Source organism: Branchiostoma belcheri, unplaced genomic scaffold, assembly GCF_001625305.1.
Source record: "Branchiostoma belcheri isolate BF01 breed outbred unplaced genomic scaffold, Haploidv18h27 scaffold91, whole genome shotgun sequence".
NCBI classification, from domain to species: Eukaryota; Metazoa; Chordata; class Leptocardii; order Amphioxiformes; family Branchiostomatidae; genus Branchiostoma; species Branchiostoma belcheri.
In genome coordinates this window covers 1,328,014-1,352,803 of record NW_017804587.1, presented here as the reverse complement: position 1 = coordinate 1,352,803, position 24,790 = coordinate 1,328,014, and the positions used below count along the sequence as shown (strand labels likewise).

At 44.8% G+C, this 24,790-nt stretch overlaps 3 protein-coding genes across 3 annotated transcripts in view; 1 reads left to right on the top strand and 2 right to left on the bottom strand.

The window, feature by feature from the left end:
- LOC109488110 (serine protease 23-like) overlaps positions 1–24,790 on the top strand; it is a 164,901-nt gene that overhangs the window by 39,207 nt on the left and 100,904 nt on the right. The window lies entirely within an intron of this gene.
- Positions 16,284–22,369, bottom strand: LOC109488033 (nephrin-like). The gene is made up of 8 exons (XM_019792173.1): positions 22,121–22,369; positions 21,512–21,681; positions 20,829–20,964; positions 20,019–20,339; positions 18,738–18,888; positions 18,284–18,411; positions 16,477–16,776; positions 16,284–16,336 (listed from the first exon to the last, which is right to left on the bottom strand). The coding sequence occupies exons 1-8, from the start codon at positions 22,188–22,190 to the stop codon at positions 16,284–16,286; spliced, it is 1,329 nt and encodes a 442-aa protein (XP_019647732.1). The 5' UTR covers positions 22,191–22,369.
- The window catches only part of LOC109488114 (NADP-dependent malic enzyme-like), a 20,217-nt gene continuing 17,920 nt past the window's right edge, over positions 22,494–24,790 (bottom strand). Inside the window, exons 12-13 of the mRNA XM_019792277.1 lie at positions 24,295–24,447; positions 22,494–23,800 (exon numbers count right to left, since the gene is read on the bottom strand). Coding sequence (XP_019647836.1) covers positions 23,651–23,800; positions 24,295–24,447 — 303 coding nt within the window. The 3' untranslated portion in view covers positions 22,494–23,650. The remainder of the gene's footprint in view (positions 23,801–24,294; positions 24,448–24,790) is intronic.

Sequence of the window (24,790 nt, the reverse complement as noted above, 5' to 3'; positions counted from 1 at the left end):
CTCTGTCCCTGTTCAGAGTGGTAGAGAATAGTAGAGTGGAGACTTGTCTCTGTCTCTTCTTCAGTGTCCCAGACTGTGCTCTATATACACCGGATTTTGTACGAGTTCCAACGCAGGACTCCAACATTGTCCAACGAACTGACGAAAAACTTCCAGTCTCCGCTCCTCCTGCTAGGCACTGGTGGAGATCTCAGTCCCCCACTCAGTGTCTCCGCCTCTCCTACAGACAACACGTCCAGCTGCCAATCACTTTCTCCTCCAGCGATACCTGCAGAGGCAAAATAAACACACGGATGAGACCTGCGTACGTAGTCTTCACTAGTCTTGAGTAGAATTGGTTCCGTCTGGGGCCCATGAGATTGCTAGCCTGGATGCCAGGCACCTGAGAGACACGCCTTCGCCTTTCGGCCGGGGGAAGCCACAAGGCAGCCTCTACCAGGCTTTGGGAGGCGGCAAACTGCACTATCCAGCGGATCAACTCCCCTGGCATGTTTGGCCAATTTCGGCCGCCTCCCGAAGCCTGGTAGAGGCTAGCTCCCGGGGTCTTAGGTAAAATTTCATTGGGGACAGGTTGGCCCTGGAGCCGAAGAGCTAGTCTGTATACTCGCCCTGGCAACAGTCTGGCACCCAGGCTAGCCTGTAGCTGTATACTGACCCTGGGAACAGTCTGGCACCCAGGCTAGTAGATTCCTAAACCCATAGCTTGGCAAGTTGGCCCTGGAACCGAGGAGCTAGCCTGCTAGTATATACTCGCCTTGGCAACAGTCTGACACCCAGGCTGCTACTAGTACTAGATTCCTAAACCCGAAGACTTGGCAGGTCCAGCCGCACTAGCGCTGCGCCGTCAAACCTACTTCCCATACTGTCACACATCAACTTACTAACAAAATACACTAGTGTGTATCCTCAAGACTGAGATTGTCACACAGTCAACACTGCCGACTCCTAGGCACACTGTAGCCTCCATTAGCCTGGGTTCCATCCTGGTTAGTTTACGTCCGCTCCTACAGTCGCTACCACCAACTGGTAGCGACTGTAGGAGCGGACGTAAACTAACTAGGATGGAACCCAGGCTAAGCCTCCATAGCATGGGGTACGGTTTTTTGGGATCTTCATGGTCTTTGGGAGCTTTTATGTGCTATTTTCTGATTGCATATACATGTATAGCCGGTCTGGTTGAATTACCCCCGTTTTAGCACTGGGCTAATCAGAAAACAGCCGAAAAGACCACCAAACCCCCAGTTCTATAAGCCTGCTACGGAGGCTAGGCACACTGTTGAACGTACTCTACAAATATAAACAGTAAGACGTCGCTACAGCTAACCATAGCATGATTTATAGCTGTTCACATTCAGGCACAAAAACTTGATCAGCGCGCGCGAGCTCTGGTGTCCGGACCGTTTCTTTAGTTATACCCTCAAAGTGTGTGTACAAAACAGAGTACGGAGCCCGCCCATTCAACGCAATCCTCATTACATACAATAAAATGTTGACGTCCATTTTAGTGCCGTTGTACCAACTTGAACCTGTGCCAGGACACAGAGCTAAAGCAAACAGATGACTAACAGTCGCACCTGTAAGTGTTCAACAGTTTAACATTGTCGCGTCGATCGAGGGTAGTAGGGGTAAGAATTTAGGAATGCCTCAGTTATCAGTTATCTGGTGTGGGTTGAGAGTCTATGAGAACTGAAGTTTACCTCAAAACATCAAAATACGGAAACAATGCACCTCAAGGCCATGAGCGTTTCAATTTCTGGTCCTTCTCCTCTATCTATTCGAATTCATGGCCACTTGCTACGTGAATATGTATGTACCAGTGGCTGTTCACATACGTGGCCATACGTGCCAGCTAATAGCCTGGCCTTGAATTCGATAACAGAAATCAGAGGAATGCAGCAAGCGGATCATGCACCAATAAGTCAGCTACCGGGGGATATCCGGGTGTATCAACTTCAAGGAAGTCCAGTCATCACCCTTGTCAAGATAACGTTCGCAATTTCGGCACCTTCTTTCGACGTTCTGCTGCAGTGCCACAGGAAGCCGCCAGGTGGCCCATAATAGAACCTGTCCTATGTTTTGCCGCCAGTTACCTACATACGAAATCCACGGCCAAACAAACATACACACGCACGCACTCACACACACACACACACACACACACAAACACACACACACACATGTAAGACATAACCGGCACATAATCTTCTTGGTGAAGGCAAAACGTGACATACCTCAAATGATGCTTCTGCTCTTCTGTCAAAACAGGACGATTACGATAATCGCCTTGTTTACGTCCGATAGTACAAACGTTTTGCAAGGAAATTTCCTTGAGTTGATTTCCGTGTCCCCACTTACCGGTTAGCCCCCGGGCTGCCCTCTGTGTCCTCTGTAACAGCCGGCGTCAGCCAGAGTCGAGATTCCTGGTCAGTCCTCTAATCCCCAGGCCTCGTGTGAACTGCACGGTTAAGGGCAAGGTTCTATCCTTGGCCTGACCTTCCCGACCTTACAATTTTCTCTCAAGAATTCGTCCGGTGGGCAGGAAATCTAGAAGGGCGGTAAGGAGTGCCCCTGGGTCGTGTGGACAGAATGGTAGACAGAGCTCGCCTGTGTGCGGTAGCCTGAGGGTCAGCTACCCCACAGACCTCCTAATTCTACCGGACAACAGTCCAGTCCCGCGGGTACCACCGGTAAAACCGTCCCTAATCAATGGACCTTGAGTTTACAGGCCGTGGTAAACGTACGTCCAGTGGTGATACGTGGAGCAGTGTCCACTGCAGCCCTACTATGGCTGTGCAATACCTAGTGTCTTCTACTGGACAATAGTCCAATCCCGCCGGTACCAAAAGTAAAACCGTCTCTAATCGCTAGACCTTGAGTTTACAGGCCGTGATAAACTTACGTCCAGCGGTGATACGTAAAAACAGTGTCCACTGCAGCCCTCCTGTGTCTGTGTACATCACCTAGATGTCTTCTCGTCTCTAACCCCGTGTCCAAATGTCAGTGTTGTGTGCGCCAACTAAAACCGTCCCTGATCGCTAGACCTTGAGTTTACAGGCCGTGATAAAACGTACGTCCAGCGGTGATAGGTGAAGCAGTGTCCACTGCAGCCCTACTGTGGCTGTGCAATACCTAGTGTCTTCTGCTGTCTTCTACCGGACAACAGTCCAGTCCCGTGGGTAGAACAACTAAAACCGTCTCTAATCGATGGACCTTGAGTTTACAGGCCGTGGTAAACGTACGTCCAGCGGTGATACGTAAAACAGCGTCCACTGAAGCCCTCCTTCGGCTGTGTGCATCACCTAGTGCTCCTGATGTCTTCTCGTCTCTAACCCCGTGTCCAAATGTCAGTGTTGTGCGCGCCAGAGAGACTGCTCCGCTAGGGAAAACGTGCTCTTGTCAGCTCGGCACTCGCACGTAGAGTTCAGCAGGGGAAAGGGGAAGTTCACGGTTAGAAGCAGCGGCGACCGAAATGTTACCCCTGCCCTGAGAGCGCTTAGCGTATTTGCAGGTTGAGGAGGGTGTCGACTACACCTAATCGTGGCCGTACAGGGCTCGAAAGTCAGTTTTGGGAACAGGTACACTGGCGCACCCAAGCTAAAAGATTTGGTGCAAAAAATTGTTGGGGTGCACCATAACTTTATAAAATAAAATAGAATAAGTAGAATGTCAGCAAAAACTAATTATGTTTCATTTCTAATGAAAATGGTGCAAGAATCGTTTTTATTATTTTTCTGATGCTGTTTACTACTATACATCTAACGTCTTGACATACGTAAACCTACGAAAATATTTGGGTGCACTGGTACACCCACAGTACAGAAAACAAAAATTGGGTGCACAGCTGCAAATTTGGGTGCACTATGCACATGCACCCAACATTTGGAGCCCTGCCGTATGTTTGTGCTTGAGTGTCAGCCCGACATGCTGGAGCTTACGTAAAGACCGAGTGAAATGCCCGGGAGGGCATATCTAAAATTATTCTGTTCATAAATAATTTCTTGGGACATCTCTGTTGATCCTCTAAACATCCACGTCGTGTCGTATTACACTGTGCGGTATGTGCGGTATGCCTCATGAATAAACAGACAGACTTTTGCATCTAATATCATTCTAGTAACATTTGATACATATCATGTCAAAGGGACCGGAGACGGACACATACTGTTGTATGTTTTCTTTCTTTCCAAAAAAAACTTAATGTTTCCCGAATTTTAACGTAGAAATTATTGCTGTCTAAATGATCTTTTACGAAAAATGTTTTGCCAGAATGTGTTTTGCCTTCGTTCTCTGCGTACATCAATGACATTTGTCGTCTTAATTACTTATGACTGTTTCGCTTGACAAAAATATTTTATCTTTGACAGACCAGACAAAACAAGAAACCCCATATCGCTTGTCTTTTAGCGGGGGCTGAATTCGAGAATAATTCTTTCGAAAACAAACTAACCTTCACGCTATGGAACGTAAAATTGAACCAGCATGTCGCAGCTGGAACCGTGGGTTCGCCTGGCTCTGGTTAGTCTGACCTGATATTAGTCTGACAACTGTGACGCTGGCCCCGAGTTCCAACCGCGTTCGTTCGCAAATTAACACCATTCCTGCGACACCTTGCGGATTGTGTGGACACTACAGGTTAACGTCTCAGAGGGGTTAGCAAGATTCCTGGCCGATGTGCTTCGTTATCATGTCCTGTGCATTGTCACATATACAATTGGTCAGTGTCTATCAACATATTGAGTCGTTCAGTGTGATGTAGCCAGCTGCCGCCGCGCCGCGTGTCTGCCAAGCTTGTGTATTACGCCGAAGGGCGGTTATAGTAACTTATACCGGCTATACAGATACAGATATTGACTGTAAAGCAAGAGCGATGCTAAGCGGATATTTTGATAAACGTAGTACATAAGTAGGTCACTCATTGTCACTTCATTCAAACTCGGAATACTTTCAGATCACTTTATATTATTCGTTTAAGATCTCTCAGAAATGCATAGAAATACTTACAAATTACTTACACTCTAAGAGTTGCAATGTTTTTGAAAATTGGATGACTACAGCCAACAATATATATACAAACTAACATCTGTTTCCTCTGTCGCAACTTTGTGCCAAATTGTGGGCTAAATTTCTTTCCTGTAGCTATGAACACGCAGAGGACCAAACTTCCACCAATTGTTCCCAGTTCCTGGCAGTGTGATTTGACGTTTGGTTATTTGTCTGCTCAGCCTCGGTCTGGCTCTGAAATCGTGTCACAGGGAGCATCAACCTTCAGCTGGGGAGGGTCCAGACTTTTCCGTAGCCAACGTTGGTCCAGACAATGTGGTAAATCAAATGCACCATCGGTGAATGCCTTTAAGGAGGCTAGATTGACAGACACATTGAGAACCACCCGGTTAAATACAACTATATACTACAGAAGTCTAGAGCATGTTATGAATGAAGGAAAGAATAATAAGGAGCAGTCAAAACTTGACAGACGTCCTACCTAAACTGAAGCGCCTCCTCTACTCTACCCTACTCTACCCTACCCTACCCTACCCTACCCTACCCTACCCTACCCTACCCTACCCTACCCTACCCTACCCTACCCTACCCTACCCTACCCTCTAGAGTTTGCTGTTCTCAGAAAGTGTACTCCTTTATAACAACTCTTCTGCCTCTGGCTTATTAACTGTCGGTATTCGGCCTACTCTTTCCATCAGCGTTTGGCTGCTACGTACATTTCATCACTCCAACACTTCATGTTTACGCCGTTCCTCCATTCTAATTCCTGACTTTCGTTCAAGCGAGGTAACACCGTGCTTCCTTGCGTTCTTCAGCAGTGTTCCATCACCCGGATGACTCTAAAACAAACCAACACTTGTTCTCTCCTGTCAGACAAGCTTGTCACACGTCTTGTGTCGATTCGCAGGTAGTCTCTACCAGACTTACTACGCTGGCTATATATAGGAGAATATTTGCCGGGGGAGTTTGGCTTCCTTGTAGGTTTGACTGGGCCGCGCAGTTACAGGGAAGAAACTACCTCCCCGCGGCCGGACTCCCTTGGCCAATTTTACTGTCTTTTTTTGCCGAATTCTACGATCCGTATTCTCGTAGGAAGGCCTTGTTTGATGTTGATGTTTGATGTTTTATTAGATATCCATTAGACTAGATAACAAATCTAATCTATTCTTCCTGGATTCACAAAACAATACACAAATGGAATACAAATTAAGGCACATAACATAACATGGTTAGCCTGGTGGAGTGAGGCGTCGAAAAGAAGTAAAAAATCACACGTCTGAGGCGAGAGTGTTGAAACGTACTCGCTGAAAACTTCAGTTCAGGTCAGGTCGTCGCCATGGCAACGGCAACGCAGCTCATCTCCAAGCAGATACGATGAGCCACTTTTCGGTTGGCGAGATGACCACCAGTGAATGACCCAAATCACTCTAGACCCGAATAACTAGTCTCTACTATGACCAGGCTTCAGACGCGGTTGGAAAGAACAGAAATTGACCAAATGAACAGATGTCATGTCAGGGGAGTTGGTCCGCTACAGGAGTACAGTTTGCCTATAGAGGCTACTGGAAAACACATATAACTTGTAACTTATACCTAACGTTCTGCGTAAATCTTCCTAAAATTGACCACCTGGCCTGTGACATTTTCTGAATAGCAGTTACAATTTTTTACAAGCTCTAATTGAATGAAACCTGACTCCATTTGGTCATGCTGACAAATTCTAACTTGGTCGGCCTTTAGACTAAAGTTCAGGGAAAGTTGAAATAAAACAAAAGAAGCCTTACACTATGACAGATTTGGAACAAGCAAGAAAAGTAGCATTGCATTTCCAAAGGTCACTGAAAGATCACATCCAAACGGAACTCCCAACAATTGCTCTTTGTACAGGAGCCCCACATTCTGGTGCGTTTGTTTGTAACCGTCCGTTCTGTAATGTCACTTCAGGTGTTTCGGAGCAAACATGTAATATGTTGATCTTTGGGACATCGGCATTTTCCAATATAGCACCAGGACACGGTGCTTAACAAACGTACATTGAACAAATACTGTAGTAGGTCAGGAATAGAACACGGGTAAATATGGTCTTTTCTGGGTCATTTTGGATCTAGCCTTACAGTGTTTGATATGAAAACACTTCGACTTGAAACGATTATGCCCCAGTCATGTTGTGAATCGACCCTCTTCAAGGAGACCACCTGTTCAAGGCGACCACTTTCCTCTGGTCCACTAGGTGGTCGCCTTGGGCAGGTTTGCCTGTACTTATAATTGTATAGTCACACGTAGCGGCCGATCTGACGTATAATGAACCTCAGCATTTGATTTCGCCACCCCATAGAGTCTGAACTTGAGACTAACAAGAGGTCAATATGGTGACTGTACCACATGGAACATGAAGGTGACAAATTATGACTAACTACAGTAGAAACAGTCACTACAGGAAGCGTGTTTTTTGCCGTGTGATTTTGCTTGTGATTTACAGCTTGCCAAACACCAATACATTACCTCTTGTTGACCCTTAAAAGTACGTGTCTGAAATATATTACTCCTGTACAATAACTTGTTTGAGCGGGTCCAGACGCGGGGGCTAGGTCACCGCTGTCCGGCGGGCGGTAACTCGGTACACCCCCGCCCACCTACAGGACAGTATCAGGGTCAGGACGCAACATCTGCACTGCATATGGAATATCACGTATAGACCACAGCGTTCAATACTACGCCACCGTTAGCGTTTTGGACCCTCTCTCTCTTGCCAGTGGATATTGACTGGCCGATTTGATATTGTCTTTTGCCACCCTAGGATCTGCTTGGAGATTAGTTCAATACGGGAAACGCAGTGAGACATTTGCTAACTTAAAAAGTTTTTTTTTTCGGAACTAAGCCATCGTCGGTTTCGTCGACTGTTGACTTTAATCTTTTAGCCGGTGTGTTACGCCGAATGGCGGTTATACCGATACAGATACAGATACGGAATCAACAGGACATTGACCAGTAATTTGCAACGTTGACTAGTATTGCAACATTTACTAGTTCATTGCGACATTTGCAATGATGGTGACTTTGTAATGAATACACAACAGAAAAGAACCAGTAATAGAGTACCAAGTTCTTCCAAGTCCTTTAGCGAAGTCTCCAGAAACTACCAGGAAATCCATCCATAACTCTTTTGGTCACCCTGTTCACAAACAAAGCAATGGTGTAACGCTAAACCTCTTATTGAAGAGAGATCTAAAGTCGAAACACGACAACAAAAAGACAACAAAATTCCCCATATAATCCTCACTAACTATTACCGAGCATAATTACTAGTCGCGGACAGTAGGAAAGTCTTGATCCGTTGCCGGTCAACGCAGATTAGAAAGAGCGGCGCCGAAAAACTCTTTTGTCCCACGATTTTGTCAGCGCGACCCCCTCAGACCACATTCAGATCCGTCAAAAAAGAGACGATCTTGAGGACAATAGAAGCTGCCTGTTTTTCCGTCACATCTGTGCGCTCTTTTGTCAGTGTTAAAGGTCTGTGGTCATCAGTGATTCTGTTAGAGCGTGTGTCTCTGCAGCATGCCGTCAGAATGAATCCAACCTTACACGTAGCCTCCATAGCATGCCAAAAACTGGGGGTTTGGGGGTCTTCATGGTCTTTGTGAGCTTTTATGTGATATTTTCTGATTGCATATAGACATAGCCGGCCTGGTTGAATTACCGCAGTTTTTTTTATTATCAGAAAACAGGCGAAGACCACCAAACCCCCAGTTCTATAAGCCTGCTACGGAGGCTACCCTACACGCCAGTCGAACAAAACAACAAGGTTTATTCTTAGCTCCCGGGGACAGTAGAGGCATCTCCCAGCGCGTTTTGGGTCACCAGGCTTTAGACAGACAACCGCTTAATTAGACGGCAAGACGGCACATCTGTGCAAACAGCAAACAGTTTTGTGGTAAACTTTAAACGAAAGATAATCTGTAAACCGCCTTACCTGTTCGCAGGTACAGTGAGACCAGTGGGATGAGACGCCGCCTCGTCACAGATCAGACATCAAGTACCTCTCATGTTCAGCCTCTTAAGAACATACCTGTCGAGGATTTAAGCGGCTTAAGACACTGTTCACCTGAGAAAGCCCTTTCCTTACCTGAGTAGAGTAGAACATCCCTGTCTGTCCCCCGTGCGTGGTGCCCAGTGTCCGCGCAGTGCGCCCGCGATTGTCCCAGGTAAGTGGCAAACCTTGTCGGGCCGTCACCTACACCACATGTGGTGTACCCACTCGGAAATATTATATATCACAACAACATACGTACACTGACAACAAACACATATAGCCTCGCTTCCTCAGTACCTAAAGAAGGCCGCTAATAGCCTACCACAGACGTCTTGGGGTTATATCCTGCTGGAAAACTGCGAATACGTTTCCAATGCCTCCTTGTTGCGACCAAAATTGTACTGAATGGCGATTCCGAAATGTCAAAGTGACAAGACTCTAGACCAATCACTGCGCGCGTTCCATGTGTCCCGGTTCTTGGTCCCAATACAAATGTTTGCCCGGCTGTGATTGGTCCTGTGGCCGGGGCTCATTTGCATACGGCTCAAGAAATCAACAGGTGGTCATGGCGTTATAAGTTTTATTCAGTCCACCTAATGATAATAAACATACAGTGGTATTAGTATGTACCTGACTGATGTCGGCATATCAAAGTTAGCAAGAAGAATGAAACTCTCAAACGATCCGTAATGAAATAGTCTGGCTGATAAGGATCTTGACGTTGGTTATAAAGAGTCTGAAAAGTTGAGACGGTGCAGATGTCAGAAGTAGAATGACTGTGAACCGATATAGAGAGATCGCCACAACTGTAGCAATCAATAAGAGGGTTCTTTCTTTCCATTCGAATTCCATCGTGCTTCAAATGGAACACTTGTTCGGGTCGTATTACCCAGATCGAACGTGATCGAACATAGTTCGGGTTCTAAAAAAGGTGGGGACTTTGGAACCCATATTTGACCATCGCGCGGTCACTTTCATACTAGGTCGCCTTGCGATATTATGTGTATTTTCGGTCCGAAATTGTGAAGAGTCTAAAAGAAGACGTTTTTGTGGTGTTTCAGTATTTACACACCAGCTGAATCTTGTCCACAGACGCGACGGTTTTGCGTTTGTCAGTCAACCAGCGTATTCTCCACCCGTGTGCACTTTGTAACTCTGACAACTGATAAATTAAACATGCCGGGGTCCTCTATAACATGCAGTGTTTATTCTGTCTGGTAAAGTTTACCTGTTAAATTAAACGTTACACAGGAGGTGGTGATTTCTACCTGCGGCAGGTGACGGGGAGAACAAAAGGTGTCACATCGGTGTTTGTCTTGCTCTTTAATAAGGTGTCACACCGTACAAATCGCGCCCAATCTTGAGAACACTTCGCTCGGCCGGCCGAGAAGCGGTCTGGAGAGAACGGCTGGCCGAGCGAAGTGTTCTCAAGATTGGGCGCGATTTGTACGACGCCATTCGGAAGATAGGTAGCCAGGAATATTTACCAGAGCATAGGCTATATGAGGTTGTGTATTGTTGCCGTACAGGGTATTTAGACACGACTTCCGAGTGACTATTCACCGGGGCTGAGCGATATCCAGTATTATCCACCATTGGGTACGGCAAAAAAGTACAGGGTACGGCACGAATTACCGGGTACGGCTTGAAATTTTCGCGGGTACGGCACGAATTTCCGGGTACGGCCAGAATTTTTGAACGGGTACGGCTTGAATTTCCGGGTACGGCTTGAAAGGAGTTTGATGGGGGTGGTAGACATCTGATGAATTGAAGTGGGGAGATTCCAACTTCCTCCCAGCCAGTAGACTCAAGTTCTGTGTACCCCTAGGCTTGCCACTGACTTGTACACTGAGATGATTCCATTCACCCAGACGGAAAAACCGGACTACATGACTGTCTTTTCCGGTACAGATGCAATGAGAGTCATGATTTTATCTTATTGAACTAGTTGAGTTAACGTTTTAAAACCTGTGGCCATTGTCGAGAGTTTCTACTGCTAACCCAAGACCTGGACTATTGATAACAAGAATAATAAGAATTTTACACCTAAAAACGACATTGTTTTCCACAGCCAGACCCACAGTGGCTTAGCCAAAGCCAAAATGATCAGTCTCTTGGCCCCAGACAGTGAAGAAAAACGTCAAAGAATAGTAAACGAACCTGACAAGAAACGCTCCGGGCGGTGGATCTGTGTTTGTGTGAGGTTTTCAGACGACAAATGTCGCTTGTTACAAGTGTGTTGACAGTACACATGTACTTGGAACTGTTGGATAAGTCTGAATCAGCATTTACGTCACAAACGCCTAAGGCTCATGCCAAATATACAGCATATACACTATTTGTACATACCTGTGACTCATAATGCAGTGCCATGCATATAACGTTACATAAAGAACTAAAGTCCTGTTATACAGACGAATTTTTCCCTAGATGTAACAGCCAAGAAAGCTATGAAGTACTACAGGACGTAAGGAGCAATGTTAACGTTACCTGTTTACAAATGTATCTTCTCACCTGTCCTACGTACCCAGCCGTCTTAAATGGACTATCGCGCCTTAAGAAAGATGAAAAAGACGTGACGACGGATTCTCCCTCGGTCGGAAAATCTTCCAGGTCTTTTGAGAAGACTGAGTCGCACTGAGTCGCTGACTTGTAAGTCGTACTTGTCCCCTGAACTTGGGAAGGGACCGATCGTTTGTAGTTAGGATAGGAGGGTGCCTCTGGATGGAGGGGAAGGATTGGGACGGGGGCAGACTTCACTGGTAAGTTGGGCATAGGATTTCAAGAACAAAATGTATATTCATTGATGACCACAGCCTTCTGCACAAGGGTAGGCTTTGAGATCCAACCAGGATTTGAACCATTTAGACATGTCTTTAATGATTTCGAATGAACTTCGAATTCTTTGCTTTTACGTACATACATTGATGGATTAGTATGACCCAAATATGTAGTACCGGTGCCGCTCGCCAGGAGAGGACGTTCCAATTCTGAAAAGGCAAATTTCCAAATATTGCTCTTTTCTTCTCAAAAACAGTTCGTCGGATTCAGAGCTATAGATAAAATGAGTTTAGATCTGGCATATCTCTAGAAAACTAACAAGAACGCCTTAATTGTGCCAGGCAGTAAGTGACAAAATAGAAGGGAGCCCGACCTGTAGGTTTGTTTACCCGCTACACCTGTGTGTGCTCACGCCGATCACCTGATAGTTGGAATGAACATGTGGAAGCAGAGAAGACACGGGATACTCCCCAAGCAGAGGTTTAAGGCTGTGGTTTGTTTTCAACGCGTTTTATAGGGCTTTCTTTCTTTCTCTTAGTCTCTACCAGACTAACTACGCTGGCTAATGTTTGCCTGGACAGTTTGGCCGCCTTGGGGTTTGACTGGAGGGAAAGAAACAACTTCCCCACGGCCTGACTCCCCTGGCCAATTTTACTCTGACTCATTTTTGCCGAATCCTACGATCCATATTCAAATTCCCGTAGAAAGGTCTGGTGGAGGCTAATCTTTTCTTACGACAAATGGTAACTGCATTGAAAACTGCTAGGCCTTTTTGATACGCACTGTCTTTGCAGCCACCAAAAGATCTGCTTGGAGTGTGCGAAACTAGACGCGAGTAGAAACAGAAAGACTCTCCTGGTCCCGGGATCGAACTCACGCCAAATCCGGCCCGGGCACCAGTTTTACCCCCGACGCTCTAACCGTTCGGCTGAAATGAGGGCCTGCAAGGGGGGGGGGGGTCCCGACAACGCTCGACGCTGAATTCGGAAACCCTCGATTACGCTTTACGATAAGTTCCAAATGGCTACAACGCATTACGTAGAATTAAAACGGCGAATCATGACGCTCTACGGGAAAATGCGAAGAGCGGTCCGTCTACGCTCTACGTAGAATTAAAACGGCTGATTACGCTCTACGGAAAAGGGCTTGCGGGCCCCCTGAAATGTCTAGATCCGTCGGCCGGATTAGTTGGCAGCGTCTATAAACCCCGCACTGTTACAGGAGATTAGAGGAGATATCTCGATGCGGCTCACACCGTGCGGGGGATAACTTACCGTGTTGTGTCAACATCGGATCGGAACTAATACAACCGGTGAGGGAGAACACACGCGTTTTCTTGGTGGTCTTCCTCAGGGCTAGCAAACTGAGGCATTCTTGGGATAGTCGTACACGTGTTTAGCCTAGGTACCACTGATTCTAGCGTAGCGGAGCGAAATCCGGATGGTACCCAGGCTAACATTTGTAGGGTCACGCTACACACGTGTCGTAGCCTCTACCATGTACCAGGCTTCAGAAGCTATGCATAGCGGCAAACTGTACCCCGACCAACTCCCCTGGCATGTTATCTATCTAAGTCTGGCCAATTTCTACTCTTCCAACCACGTCTGAAGCCTGGTTGGGGCTACAAAACTCCAGAAATAATGTTTCATTTTGTCGGCGACCGGTTCTGTCATACCTTACATTACTTTGTACTGTCATAGCCCGCTTGAAAACTACTATGACATAAAAATCGTATGAATGATATCGCGCTGAACATTACCTGCGCGAGCTCAAATTGTTGATTCTGCCAGGAGGTTATACTTTCAGTTGAAATTTTCGAACCTTCGATGACTGGTAGCAATTCAAAGAAAGAGAGCACCTCATTCGGCGCCTTTTCAACCTGCAATTACAACTAATACAAGCGCCTTCAAATGAACTTGGGTGAATTCTACTCCTTTTTGTTTATCCTGAATACCGACTAGTAATAACACGAGAGAAGACAGCATAGGTAGAATTCTATATGACAACGTATCAGAACAACTTCTGGTAAGGTTACTGAACGAACAAGAGGTGTTTATTCAGCTTTCTATCAAGTGGTGCAACTATTAAAACCGGTGCTGACAGATCGACACGTTACCACCAACATACATGAACATCAATCACAACACTGAGGTCAAAGTGAGACAGGTGTGGCGATGGAATAAAATAAGATCACTGTGCTTTGCAGACAAACGCCCCGCGAAGTGTTTGTCTGCAAAGCATAGTTGTTACATGTGCACTTTGATCTCCAAGCAGATTCATTCGATCGGGGACGGAACGAGCAAATTGAGAGAGCATTGAGAGATAACATGCCGGGGTGCGGCAAGGTGTACTCGGGGTGCGACAAAATGTACTTTCTGGCGGACCAACTCCCCCGGCATGTTATCTCTCTCTATTTGGTGAATTTCTACTCTTTCCAGCCGCCTCCCGAAGCCTGGTAGACGCTACAACCAGTCACCTTAGCCTCTACCAGGCTTTGGGAGGTGGCTAGAAAGAGTAGAAATTGGCCAAACAGAGAGAGATAACATGCCGGGGTGCGACAAAATGTACTTTCCAGCGGACCAACTCCCCGGCATGTTATCTCTCTCTATTTGGCGAATTGCTGCTCTTCCCAGCCGCCTCCCGAAGCCTGGAAGAGGCTACAAATTGACGACCCGTCTGGATATCGATATTGGATTACAATTTGATACTGTGTTGCCGATTTGATACTGTATTCCAGCTACAAAAGATCTGCTTGGAGATTCAGTACACTTTAAGACATATCTCTTCAGTGACTCTGTACAACTTGTCCGTGAAAGCGCCCTGTCTCTTTTACGTTTTGTTGACTGGTGAATCATCTGTAGAATTTCTTCAAAGACGAGGTCGAGTGCAGTGTTCCATCTCCCAGCTGCGCTTTTCAAACCTATCCTCCCTCCGGCGCTACCCCAACTTGCGCGACCCCTTCACTACTGTAGCCTCTATCAGGCTTCGAGGAGCGGCTGGAACAAGTAGAAATCGGCTAAATAGACAGATAACACGCCAGGGGAGTTGGTCCGCTACAGGAGTACTGTTTGCCGCTCTTCAGCGGACCAACTCCCCTGGCATGTTATCTGTCTATTTGGCCGATTTCTACTCTTTCCATCCGCTTCCCGAAGCCTGTTAGAGGCTACCACTACTGCACCTTCCGATGTTTTCTGTCAACTTTCCCCCACAATGATCGGGAAATGAGCAATTAGCTTCCGTTCCCGACACAAGGCAGCCGAACCGGTGAAAGAAAACACCGGGAGTGATGACAAAATATCGCCCTATTCAAACTATCTGTAGGTACGGTTGGGGCTCCACCAGTGGGGGGTGTTGATGTTGTTTCACAGTAACACATGTACCCGTAAATAATTTCATCAGGTTGGAAGATACTTAAGGTATATGATTTTCTTCTAACACTACCAGTAAGGTTCTCACCTGCTTACGTTTCGATGTCTATCAGACACCTTCCTCAGAGCTTCTGACTGGAGTTCTGCAACTCGCCGCTATTTAACGCCAAAGTAGGTGGCGCTTTTGCAGTCAGAAGCTCTGAGGAAGGTGTCTGATAGACATCGAAACGTAAGCAGGTGAGAACCTTACTGGTTGTGTTAGAAGAAAATCATATACCTTAAGTAACACATGTAGTTTTGACTTATTGTACAAGAAGAGAAACATTCTCTTTAGTTGTATACAAGATATAAGTTTCCTAGTATAGAAAATTCGTATTAATCGTGGGACTAAACAAACCATGTATTATATTATGTATTATACTACTAAGCGAGATGAAGCCGAAAAGAATAGAAATTAGACATTTATTTACACTCCTATATGTTCATATGTATGTAATGTATATATGTTTATGTTCATGTTCTGTACCCATGCGACCTGTACTTAGTTCTGTAGAACACAAATGTACAATAAAGGTCTTCATTCATTCATTATGGACTATACTAAAAGCGCCATCATGCGATTGACAACATTAAAGCAGGCAGAGCATGGTGTATGGCGTATTTCAAAAGCGCCCCTATGCGGTCAATGAAAGTAACGCAGGGAGATCACAGTGTAACAAAAATCCTTTATTCCTATTCTTGTATTATATCAAAGACAGTGTAGTAAACTAACTTTTACACTTGTTACACTTTCAGGAGGCTCTAAAATCTAACTAACAAGCTTGTCTCATTATTTTCTGGGCTTGAAGACTTCAAGAAAAGCACTTTCTCTATCAACTTGCTAAATACTTTAATAGCACTCAAGAACTAAATGGATTCCGAAGCTATTAACATTGTTCACATCATATAGGATACAGAAATGGCAACATGAAGCCATGAGAAAAGCATTCTCATTCGAGCTGTGTCATAAGTGACATGTTTGCCGAGGATTGATTACTCTTTTCTGCTTCAACAGTCAGCTGCACTGTTGACTGCCACTACTTCGTTTAACCTTTCCTGTTTTCCTAGGTTTCAGGTCCCACAAGCCACGACCACAGGCTGTTGGTCCATGACGTATCTAAAAAAAAGGTACAACATGATTTAATGATAGGGCTCATGGTCCACATCCATACAAAAACATGTAAAAAAACTTTTGAAAAACCCACAAACAACACTTACATACATCTTAAATACTGTGAGAAAAGTTGAAAAGCTTACCTTCATTAGTTTCTACAGTCAGTGTGACTGAGGTCCTCAGTGGGGTTGAGGTGACATTGTTCAAGGCCAGACAGGAAAACTCAGCGTTGTTGTCGCTTGCGACCACGATGTGAACCAGCTGGTTGAACATCTGATTGCCGACAGTCCGGGAACAGGAGTCGATGCGCTGGTCATTCTTGTACCAGACCAGGTCAGTGAGCGGGTTGCCGCCTTCCGACGTGCAGGTGATCTGGAGAATGTCTCCGACTTTCTTGACCGACTGAGTTTCGAACCCAGTGATGACAGGTTGTCCTGGTGGATCTACAGAGTAATATGTAATGTTTCATAATACTGTTATTAATACATGTATGTAACATTTATCAGAAAAATTAAGTGCACTTGTGCTGACCTAATGCCTGCATGATTGATTGATTGATTGATCGATGGATGGATGGATGGATTGACTGACTTGTGCTTTGGACTGACTGAAAACAACTTGGAAACCAGAAGTAAGTTTAAACTGATCAGAAGCTTTTTGGCTTCAGAGAGAGGGCAAGAATGCATCCAGGCCATCATGCATCAGCATGTCGTGATACATGGCAAATGTGTAACTTCAATCCACGATAATGAGCGTCTACAAAAACTATGTGCAGCCTATTTGAAAGAGGGTAGGAACCCAACAGGAAATTTGCACGCTTTCCAGTATAGAGTGCAACTGCAAGCATCTGCACGTTTCTTGCTCTCTGATAACAGGTGACCCCATGGAATGATAATGAAAAAGGAACTTGGCAGAAAATTGGCAAGCTTTTCAGCATACAGAGTGCAAGCGTCTGCATGTTTCTTGCTCCATCCACTAGAGTGTTATTCTAATACTGACATCAGGAGGGAGGAATTTGACCTTGCCGACTTAAGTCGTTGATCTATGGCTGATTAAAAGCAATTAGCCAGAAACAACACTGGGTTGTGACAGCCAAGCTGGTGTCAGTAATGTATGTATGTATGTAAGTCCCATAACCGTGAGCGGTCGTAGGGGCATCATGGCAGCCAGCAGCATGTCTGGACTTGCCACGATGTTTCAGTAGGCTTATAATCTTGGCGGCGCCTATCTCCTCTCCAAGATTTTGGCTGGTACAGACGGGGTTCGCCAGGCCTCCGTCCGGGTGAATGATGTAAATCACCATGTGGCTTATACAAGACGGAGGTCGCCAGGCCTCCGCCCAGGTGATTTGAGGTGAATCACCAACTCCGTACAGTAGTGTTTGTACCATCGCACACCGGGGCACGCCCCTACTCTTTGCGAAAGGTGTGGTGGGATCTTTAACGTGCTCGAGGTGTGGCTCTCCTCAAACACGGGACCTCCAGTTTACGTCCTATCCGAGGGACGTCCCTAACCGAAGCTAGGTACTCATTTACACCTGAGTGAAGTGAGGAAAGTCGTGTAAAGTGCCTTTCCCAAGGGCACAAGATCGGTGCACAAGGTGGGGTTCGAACCCGCAACCTCTGGGGTGTGAGCCGAACGCGCTACCGACTGCGCCACACGACCCCACTTATGTGGTGTCAGTAAGTCAGCAAAGATAAGCAAGAGTTTGATACAGTAACCAAAAAAGTCACCCAAACACCCAGTTATATATACTGGTGCGATAGATTGTTCAACAAGATCATCAAACCTCTTTAACCTATCTCCCTGTAATAATTTCTGTGAAGGGGGGGAGACTGGCTCAATATTGCCTTTTAGGCTCATCAAATTTTATGTACGAAAACATGTAAAATACATGAACAACACTACCTACACCCTGCCTAAAGAGGCGAAAAGTTAATAACAGCTTACATTTTACTGTCAATGTGACGGAGGTCTTCAGTGGAGTTGGGGTGACGCCATTTGAAGCCTGACAGGAAAATTCTGCGTTGTTGTCGCTAGCGACCACGGTGTGAAGCAGCTGGTTGAATGTCTGATTGCTGGCAGAGTTATAGAACTTTACTTACGTACAAAACTATAGATGAATTAACTTGTACTGCTTGTTATAAGGTCTACACATTCTTTGATATATGAGGGCCTGCATGGGGGGTTAGTGATTATGAATTACACAAAATTTTCGCCGACAATTACGGATTACGATTACAACTTTTAACCCTTTGCAGCTAATGTACTATTACGAATTACGTTGATTTTTTGGAAGGCTGCCTATGGATTACGAAGACTAAAAAGGCCTGATTACGCCTTACGAAAAAGGGCATGCACGGCCCCATATATTTACCTATTTGAACATAGTAAGGGTTATTACCTTCTAGAATGATAAGAGTCGTCGATGCGCTGGTCATTCTTGTACCAGACCAGGTCAGGGAGCGGGTCACCACCTTCAGACCTGCAGGTGATCTGTAGAAGGTCTCCGACTTTGGCCTCGATTCCAGTGATGACAGGATTTCCTGGTGGAGCTGCAGTAACATTTTATGCGTAAATCATTTCATCAGGTTGTTTCAGCAGGCTGGTGAATGATTGAATATCAAAATTATTTATTCACAACCACATTTTGATGTTTTGATAACATTTCTTCAACAAAAGAAACTTTAGTGCACTTGATGTAAATTGTGATCTGGTTTGAAAATAAACCCTAAAACCAGACGTAAGTTCAACCATATGCTACCTACATGTAGGATAGTCAAAGTCAACCACAATATTTGGTACTACATGACTTTGTACATGTAGTTGCAAAGTATCTGAAATATTTTAGATGCCAACTTATTTACATACAGAGGTGGACTAAACATGAAACCTGAATACATAGTATTCAAAAGGTTGAACAAAATCAGTGGCTCAAAGGATGGACAGCAATTGTTCAACAGTAACAGACAATGTTAACATTCTTGTTTTTCACAACTCGGTTGATGATCGTCACATCATGAGACAGACTTCGTTTTCAACATACAGAACAGGCTGTTCATGATGTGACGATCATCAACCGAGTTGTGAAAAACAAGAATGTTAACATTGTCTGTTACTGTTGAACAATTGCTGTTAATCCTTTGAGCAAGCAATTTTAAGACAGACTTCAACACTGTAAATAACAGCAATTGTAGCCTGACAGTCTAAAGGTGTCAGTCTGTCATTTCTGGGATCAGCAGGCACAAAATAATGAGGTACACATGGAGTTCATGCCAGACTTTTGCACAACTTGACATAGGCCATGCCTGCTCAAATCGACATTTGCAGAAACTGGTTACTAGAGAGAGATGTAATCAGCTTCTTTCCCACGCTTTAAGTTAATAGTAGAATAATAAGGCAATAACAGCCATGCATACAACCCAAGAACTGGGCAATTATTAGTTATTTAATTAATTATTAGAACAGTACTCTAAGCAGATCTTTTGGTGGCTGCGACAGATATCAAACTGGCCAGGAACAATCCATTTGCCACCTGCTTTGGACCTTATTGGACATAGAAAAACAGTGGCACATTTCAGTGTAAAAAAGACACCAGTACAAAAAAGAGAGCCCAATACAAATGCCTAGAAACACACCCAAAATAAGCCTAAACCTCAGCTTGGATAACACTGTGTGTACTTACATCCCACACTGAGGGTGACAGAGACATTCTTAGTTGCATCGAAGGCTGCATGGCCGGCCCTGCACTCGTATCTGGCGCGGTTGTCATCAGCTGTAGGCTCCAGTTGTAGCACGCTGGTGGCGTTCTGTCTCTTCTCTGTCCCCGTGTTCTCTCTGCTGTAGGACACCCCCTCAGTGATCTCTTCCCCGTTTCGGTACCAGGTCAGGTTTGCCGCGGGTTTGCCGTTGTTGCACCGGCAGGTCAGCTGGAGACCCTGTGATGGAGTCATGGGGATGTCCACTCCTGTGTTGTACCCCTCAATACTCGGGTCATCTGGTGGCACTGTGGAGGAAAAAAACATCAGTGCCAGAAGACAAAAAAATAATAATATCTGTACCTGTACAGCCGGTATAACCGCCCTTAGCCAGCACACACCAACAGGCATGCGGCACGGCGGTAGCTGGCTACATTACAAGGAACGACTTGTTACACCTAACCCTTGGACATCTAACTCTAAACATTGTTTAAAGCTATCTAATGATAATGCTTGGTGACGGCGAGTTCCACTCTGCAATTATAGTTCTCTGAAAGACTGAGAGTTTTTGAACACCTCAATCCTTGGTTGGTAACTCTAATAAGCTAATTTGTTTTGTGGTTTGACTATTTCTTGTTTTTGTTCCAAGTAAATAGAAGTGTCAGGCCGACAAAACTTACGTAAGACAGTGACTCTTGCTGTACGTGATCCGATAGCGACTATTTCTTGTTTTTTACTATTTCTTGTTTTTGTTCCAAGTAAATAGAAGTGTCAGGCCGACAGTACAATGTACTTACGTAAGACGGTCACTCTTGCTGTACGTGATCCGATAGGATTGGGCGGGCCCAACTGGCACTGGAACCCAGCTTCATCGTTCAGGTTTGCGTTCTCGATCAGTAGGCTGTACTGTCCAGCCGAGCTGTCCCCTACAACCTATAATTTTAATAATAATTATCTGTATCTGTATAGCCGGTATAACCGCTATCTGTATAGCCGGTATAACACACCAGCTTCGCAGGCACGCGGCGTGGCGGCAGCTGGCTATATTACACCGATTGACTTGTTACACCTAACCCTTGAACTTCTAGCTCTAGACTTTAAAGCTATCTAATGACAATGCCCCTACTGTACTTGGTGACAGTGAGTTCTAGGAAAGAATGAATTATATATGTTGTTAGATATCATTAGTACTGTGCCATACAATTCATGTTGTCGGGGGAAGATCACAGACAGGCCATAACAGCTTTTTATCACCCCCCGCATATCTTCTTTTGTTATGTTATGTTTACGTTGGTGAAGGTTAGACATCCAGGTAATAAGACACGCCAAAAAGCAGTAACTCAAGCAACTGGATATGATTTTGGACATGATTTCCAAAATCATATCCAGTTGCTTGAGTATTACTGCCTTTTGGCATATGTTATGTTTACTCTATTACTTTCATTATGCATGTGCAAATAAGCAAACAACAAACACTAACCCTGTAGCGGGGAAATCCTGGAAGATCTCTATCTGAGCCGAGTAAAAAGCCGTCTTTCAGCCACTGAACTTCCCCAGTTTTCCTGCCGACCTTGCACTTCAGCAGAACAGTGTTTCCTGCCGGAACCTGGGTGTCCTCCGGCTCGGTGATAAAATACTGCTGGCAGTGGACTGGAAAGAGTGGAAACACACAGACGATTGGACAGGGACAAGAAAATCAGGACACAAACCTCCCTTCCTTAAGCCGTGACTAATATCATACAATTGTGCGAAAATGGCAGGGAATTGGGGAAGGCGAAATGTATCCCGTGATGTTTTAGAAAAATTAGTGTTCAAGAGCAATTTTTTTTTTCAAGGCAAGGGCAGCCCTCAGCCAAATGAAGTGCGCACCCAACATTTAGGCTTCATCACAAGCCCTTCCATGCCAGTTGAGATAGTATAGACGATTAGTATTCAACAGAAAAGCCTAAATAAAGTGCACAGTCACCCCTTTTCAAGCTTTCGCAGGGCACCTCAATGCACATCTGAAACGTGTCAAAGCAGCGTCTTTTGTTATTTCTAGATGCACATCAACTATCCTGACTTTAAGTTGAGAATACAGTATCCTTACCTGTTAAGAAGAGGGCTAGAATAGAGAAGGCTTGAAACCGCCACCACTGCCACCTTACACTGCAACCCATACTGTTGCTTGGAGTGTCACAAGAAGACTAGGTTGATACTACATGTAGCACTCCAACGTGTCTCTCTCTCGACGTCAACCAGAAACAAATGCAGCAAATGCGACTGAGGAGTTACATTTAACTGCTAAAGACCAATCTCTAATCTTGGTATTTCAGTGGTCCTGGACCAATCAGATTTGGGCCAGTCCATGTCAGCTGAATAGGAGGGGTGGCAAGGTTGGGGAAATGAGGCTCACACTTTTCTAACAACTTTTTTGCAGCGCGCCACAAGACTGGTACCATCTGAAGAGCAGTACACACAAATCATTATCATGATGTTCACTTTATTTCTTCTGGCAATCTTATGTTTCTTCAATACATGTAACTCTGTGTAACACTCTGTATACATTTCACATCAAATAAATACATATTGTAAAAGTAAAAATGTACAAAAAGCAACATTTAGAAAATAATCCATATGCAACAAAAAAACAGTGACAACAGTGAGAGATCGTAACACAAACATAAATAAACGTTTTACAGTTTTACATTTATGTACAAAACACAATATGAAGGGAGATGTTACAATGTTCTCAAAGAAAATAGCAGCCAAGTCTAAAAAGTAACATACCCGTCTGTATATGCATGCTCTCACATGTACGTGTACAATATACTGCAAGCTACATGTACATGTATACTCATATCTCTGATACATATATGTTCTGAAAAGTATGATCTTCAATAACTGCAATGAGTCATTCAATTTTTCTTCAGAAATCTATGGTTCGTTGAGCTGGAAAGTTTGGAGCCATAGTCGTATCTTAATGCCACTAGTATTTTGTACGTTTCTCTGTGTAAAAAGCATGTTACCAACCTAGCAGTAACTTCCATAAATAGCATTTCTGTAACATGTATATTTGAGGCTGTCTGACATGAAGTTCCAGCATTATCACACTTCTTTTAAGTTTCAGGCTCATCGTCAATAGCTCCTCCTGTTGGTACTGTTATGAACTGCAAGTTAATCAGTTGAAATCAGCTGTACTTTGTGCTCTTAAATAATGTGTTTATATATTATATATTGGGCATTCCTTGACAGTTTCAAAAAAGCTCCAGGTATTTTAATAGCTCCTGTGCTGATATTTTAGTAAACTCCATGGTGTTCATATATCATAATTCTTTGTTGAGTATTCCTTGACAGTTGCAAAAAGCAGTACAAAAAGCTCCTGGTATGTATTTAAAAGCTCTCCTGTTGATATTTTAGCGCTTGACAGTTGTAAAAAGTGCCTGGTATTTTAATAGCTCCTCCTGTTGATATCTTAGTGAACTGCAGGGTCTCTAATGTCCATTTTCGTCCAAGTCATCCCATGGTGGTTTCATTTTATGAAATAAGTCCTTGTTCGATATTCCTTTACATAACAGTGTAAAAAGCTCCTGGTATTTAGATAGTTCCTCTATTGGTATTTTAGTGAACTGCGGGGTCTCTAATGTCCTTTTTCGTCCAAGTCGTCCCAGAGTGGTTTCATCTCTTGAAGGGATATCTCCTGCGCATGTTTGGGCCAGCTGTACACGTCAGGGAGGAAAGTGCTGTACTTGGTGCTGTACTGCTGGGCTTTCACAAACGCCTCCTTGTCCTGGAGAGATGAGAAAATGGACTCATCGAACTTCCATCAAGGAAGAGATGGATTGACAACGTAAGAGAGGACTTCCACCACCTTAAACTACATAGCCACAGGATAGAGGCAAATGGCGGGCTACCATCAAGGAACAACAGCCTCTAAACCAGATAGCTCCTTATAGTTAGCTATATTACTATGCCTGTAATGTGCTCGGTGGCAAGTTCCACGATAGTTGTTGGAAAATATGAGTTTTTGAACACCTCAATTCTTGGTAACTCTGGATGACTGTGATTTGAAGGCATGACTGTTTCTTGCTCTTTTCTGGGCTGGTATCAGATACTTAGTGGTTTCTATGTCCACCAGTTTATTACTCATTTTGTACATCATGCATAGTCTGGACATTTTTCGCCTGTCTTCCAGTGACACACACTGTAGTAGTAGTAGTAGTAGTAGACTGGTTTATTGGATCTTAACACAGATTACTGTACTTACTTAGTGACAGTACGTACCTCAGGTTCAGGGTAGAAAGCTGCCAGCCCGTGTCTGTACACGTACTCAGCCACATGTGTGGCCAGTTTGGTGGACACTTTCAGGATGTCCTTGAGCGGAGGGTACAGTCTGCCGGCTGCAAGGTCATCCTCACTCACCTGGGCTGCCAGGGCCTGGGGAGGGGACAGGTGTGGCTGTTATTACCTATAGGTACAGCCGCACAGAGCTTGACAAGTGTTTGTTTGTCCATAGATAATGTTCAGCACTAAGGACAGGTGTGTTTGTGTGTGGATGGTGTTCAGTACCAGGGACAGGCATGTTTGCCTGTGTGTGGATAGTGATCAGCACCAAGGACAGGTATGTTTGCCTGTGTGTGGATGGTGTTCAGCACCAAGGACAGGTGTGTTTGTGTGTGGATGGTGTTCAGTACCAGGGACACGCATGTTTGCCTGTGTGTGGATAGTGTTCAGCACCAAGGACAGGAATGTTGACTGTGTGTGTGTGTGTGTGTGTGGT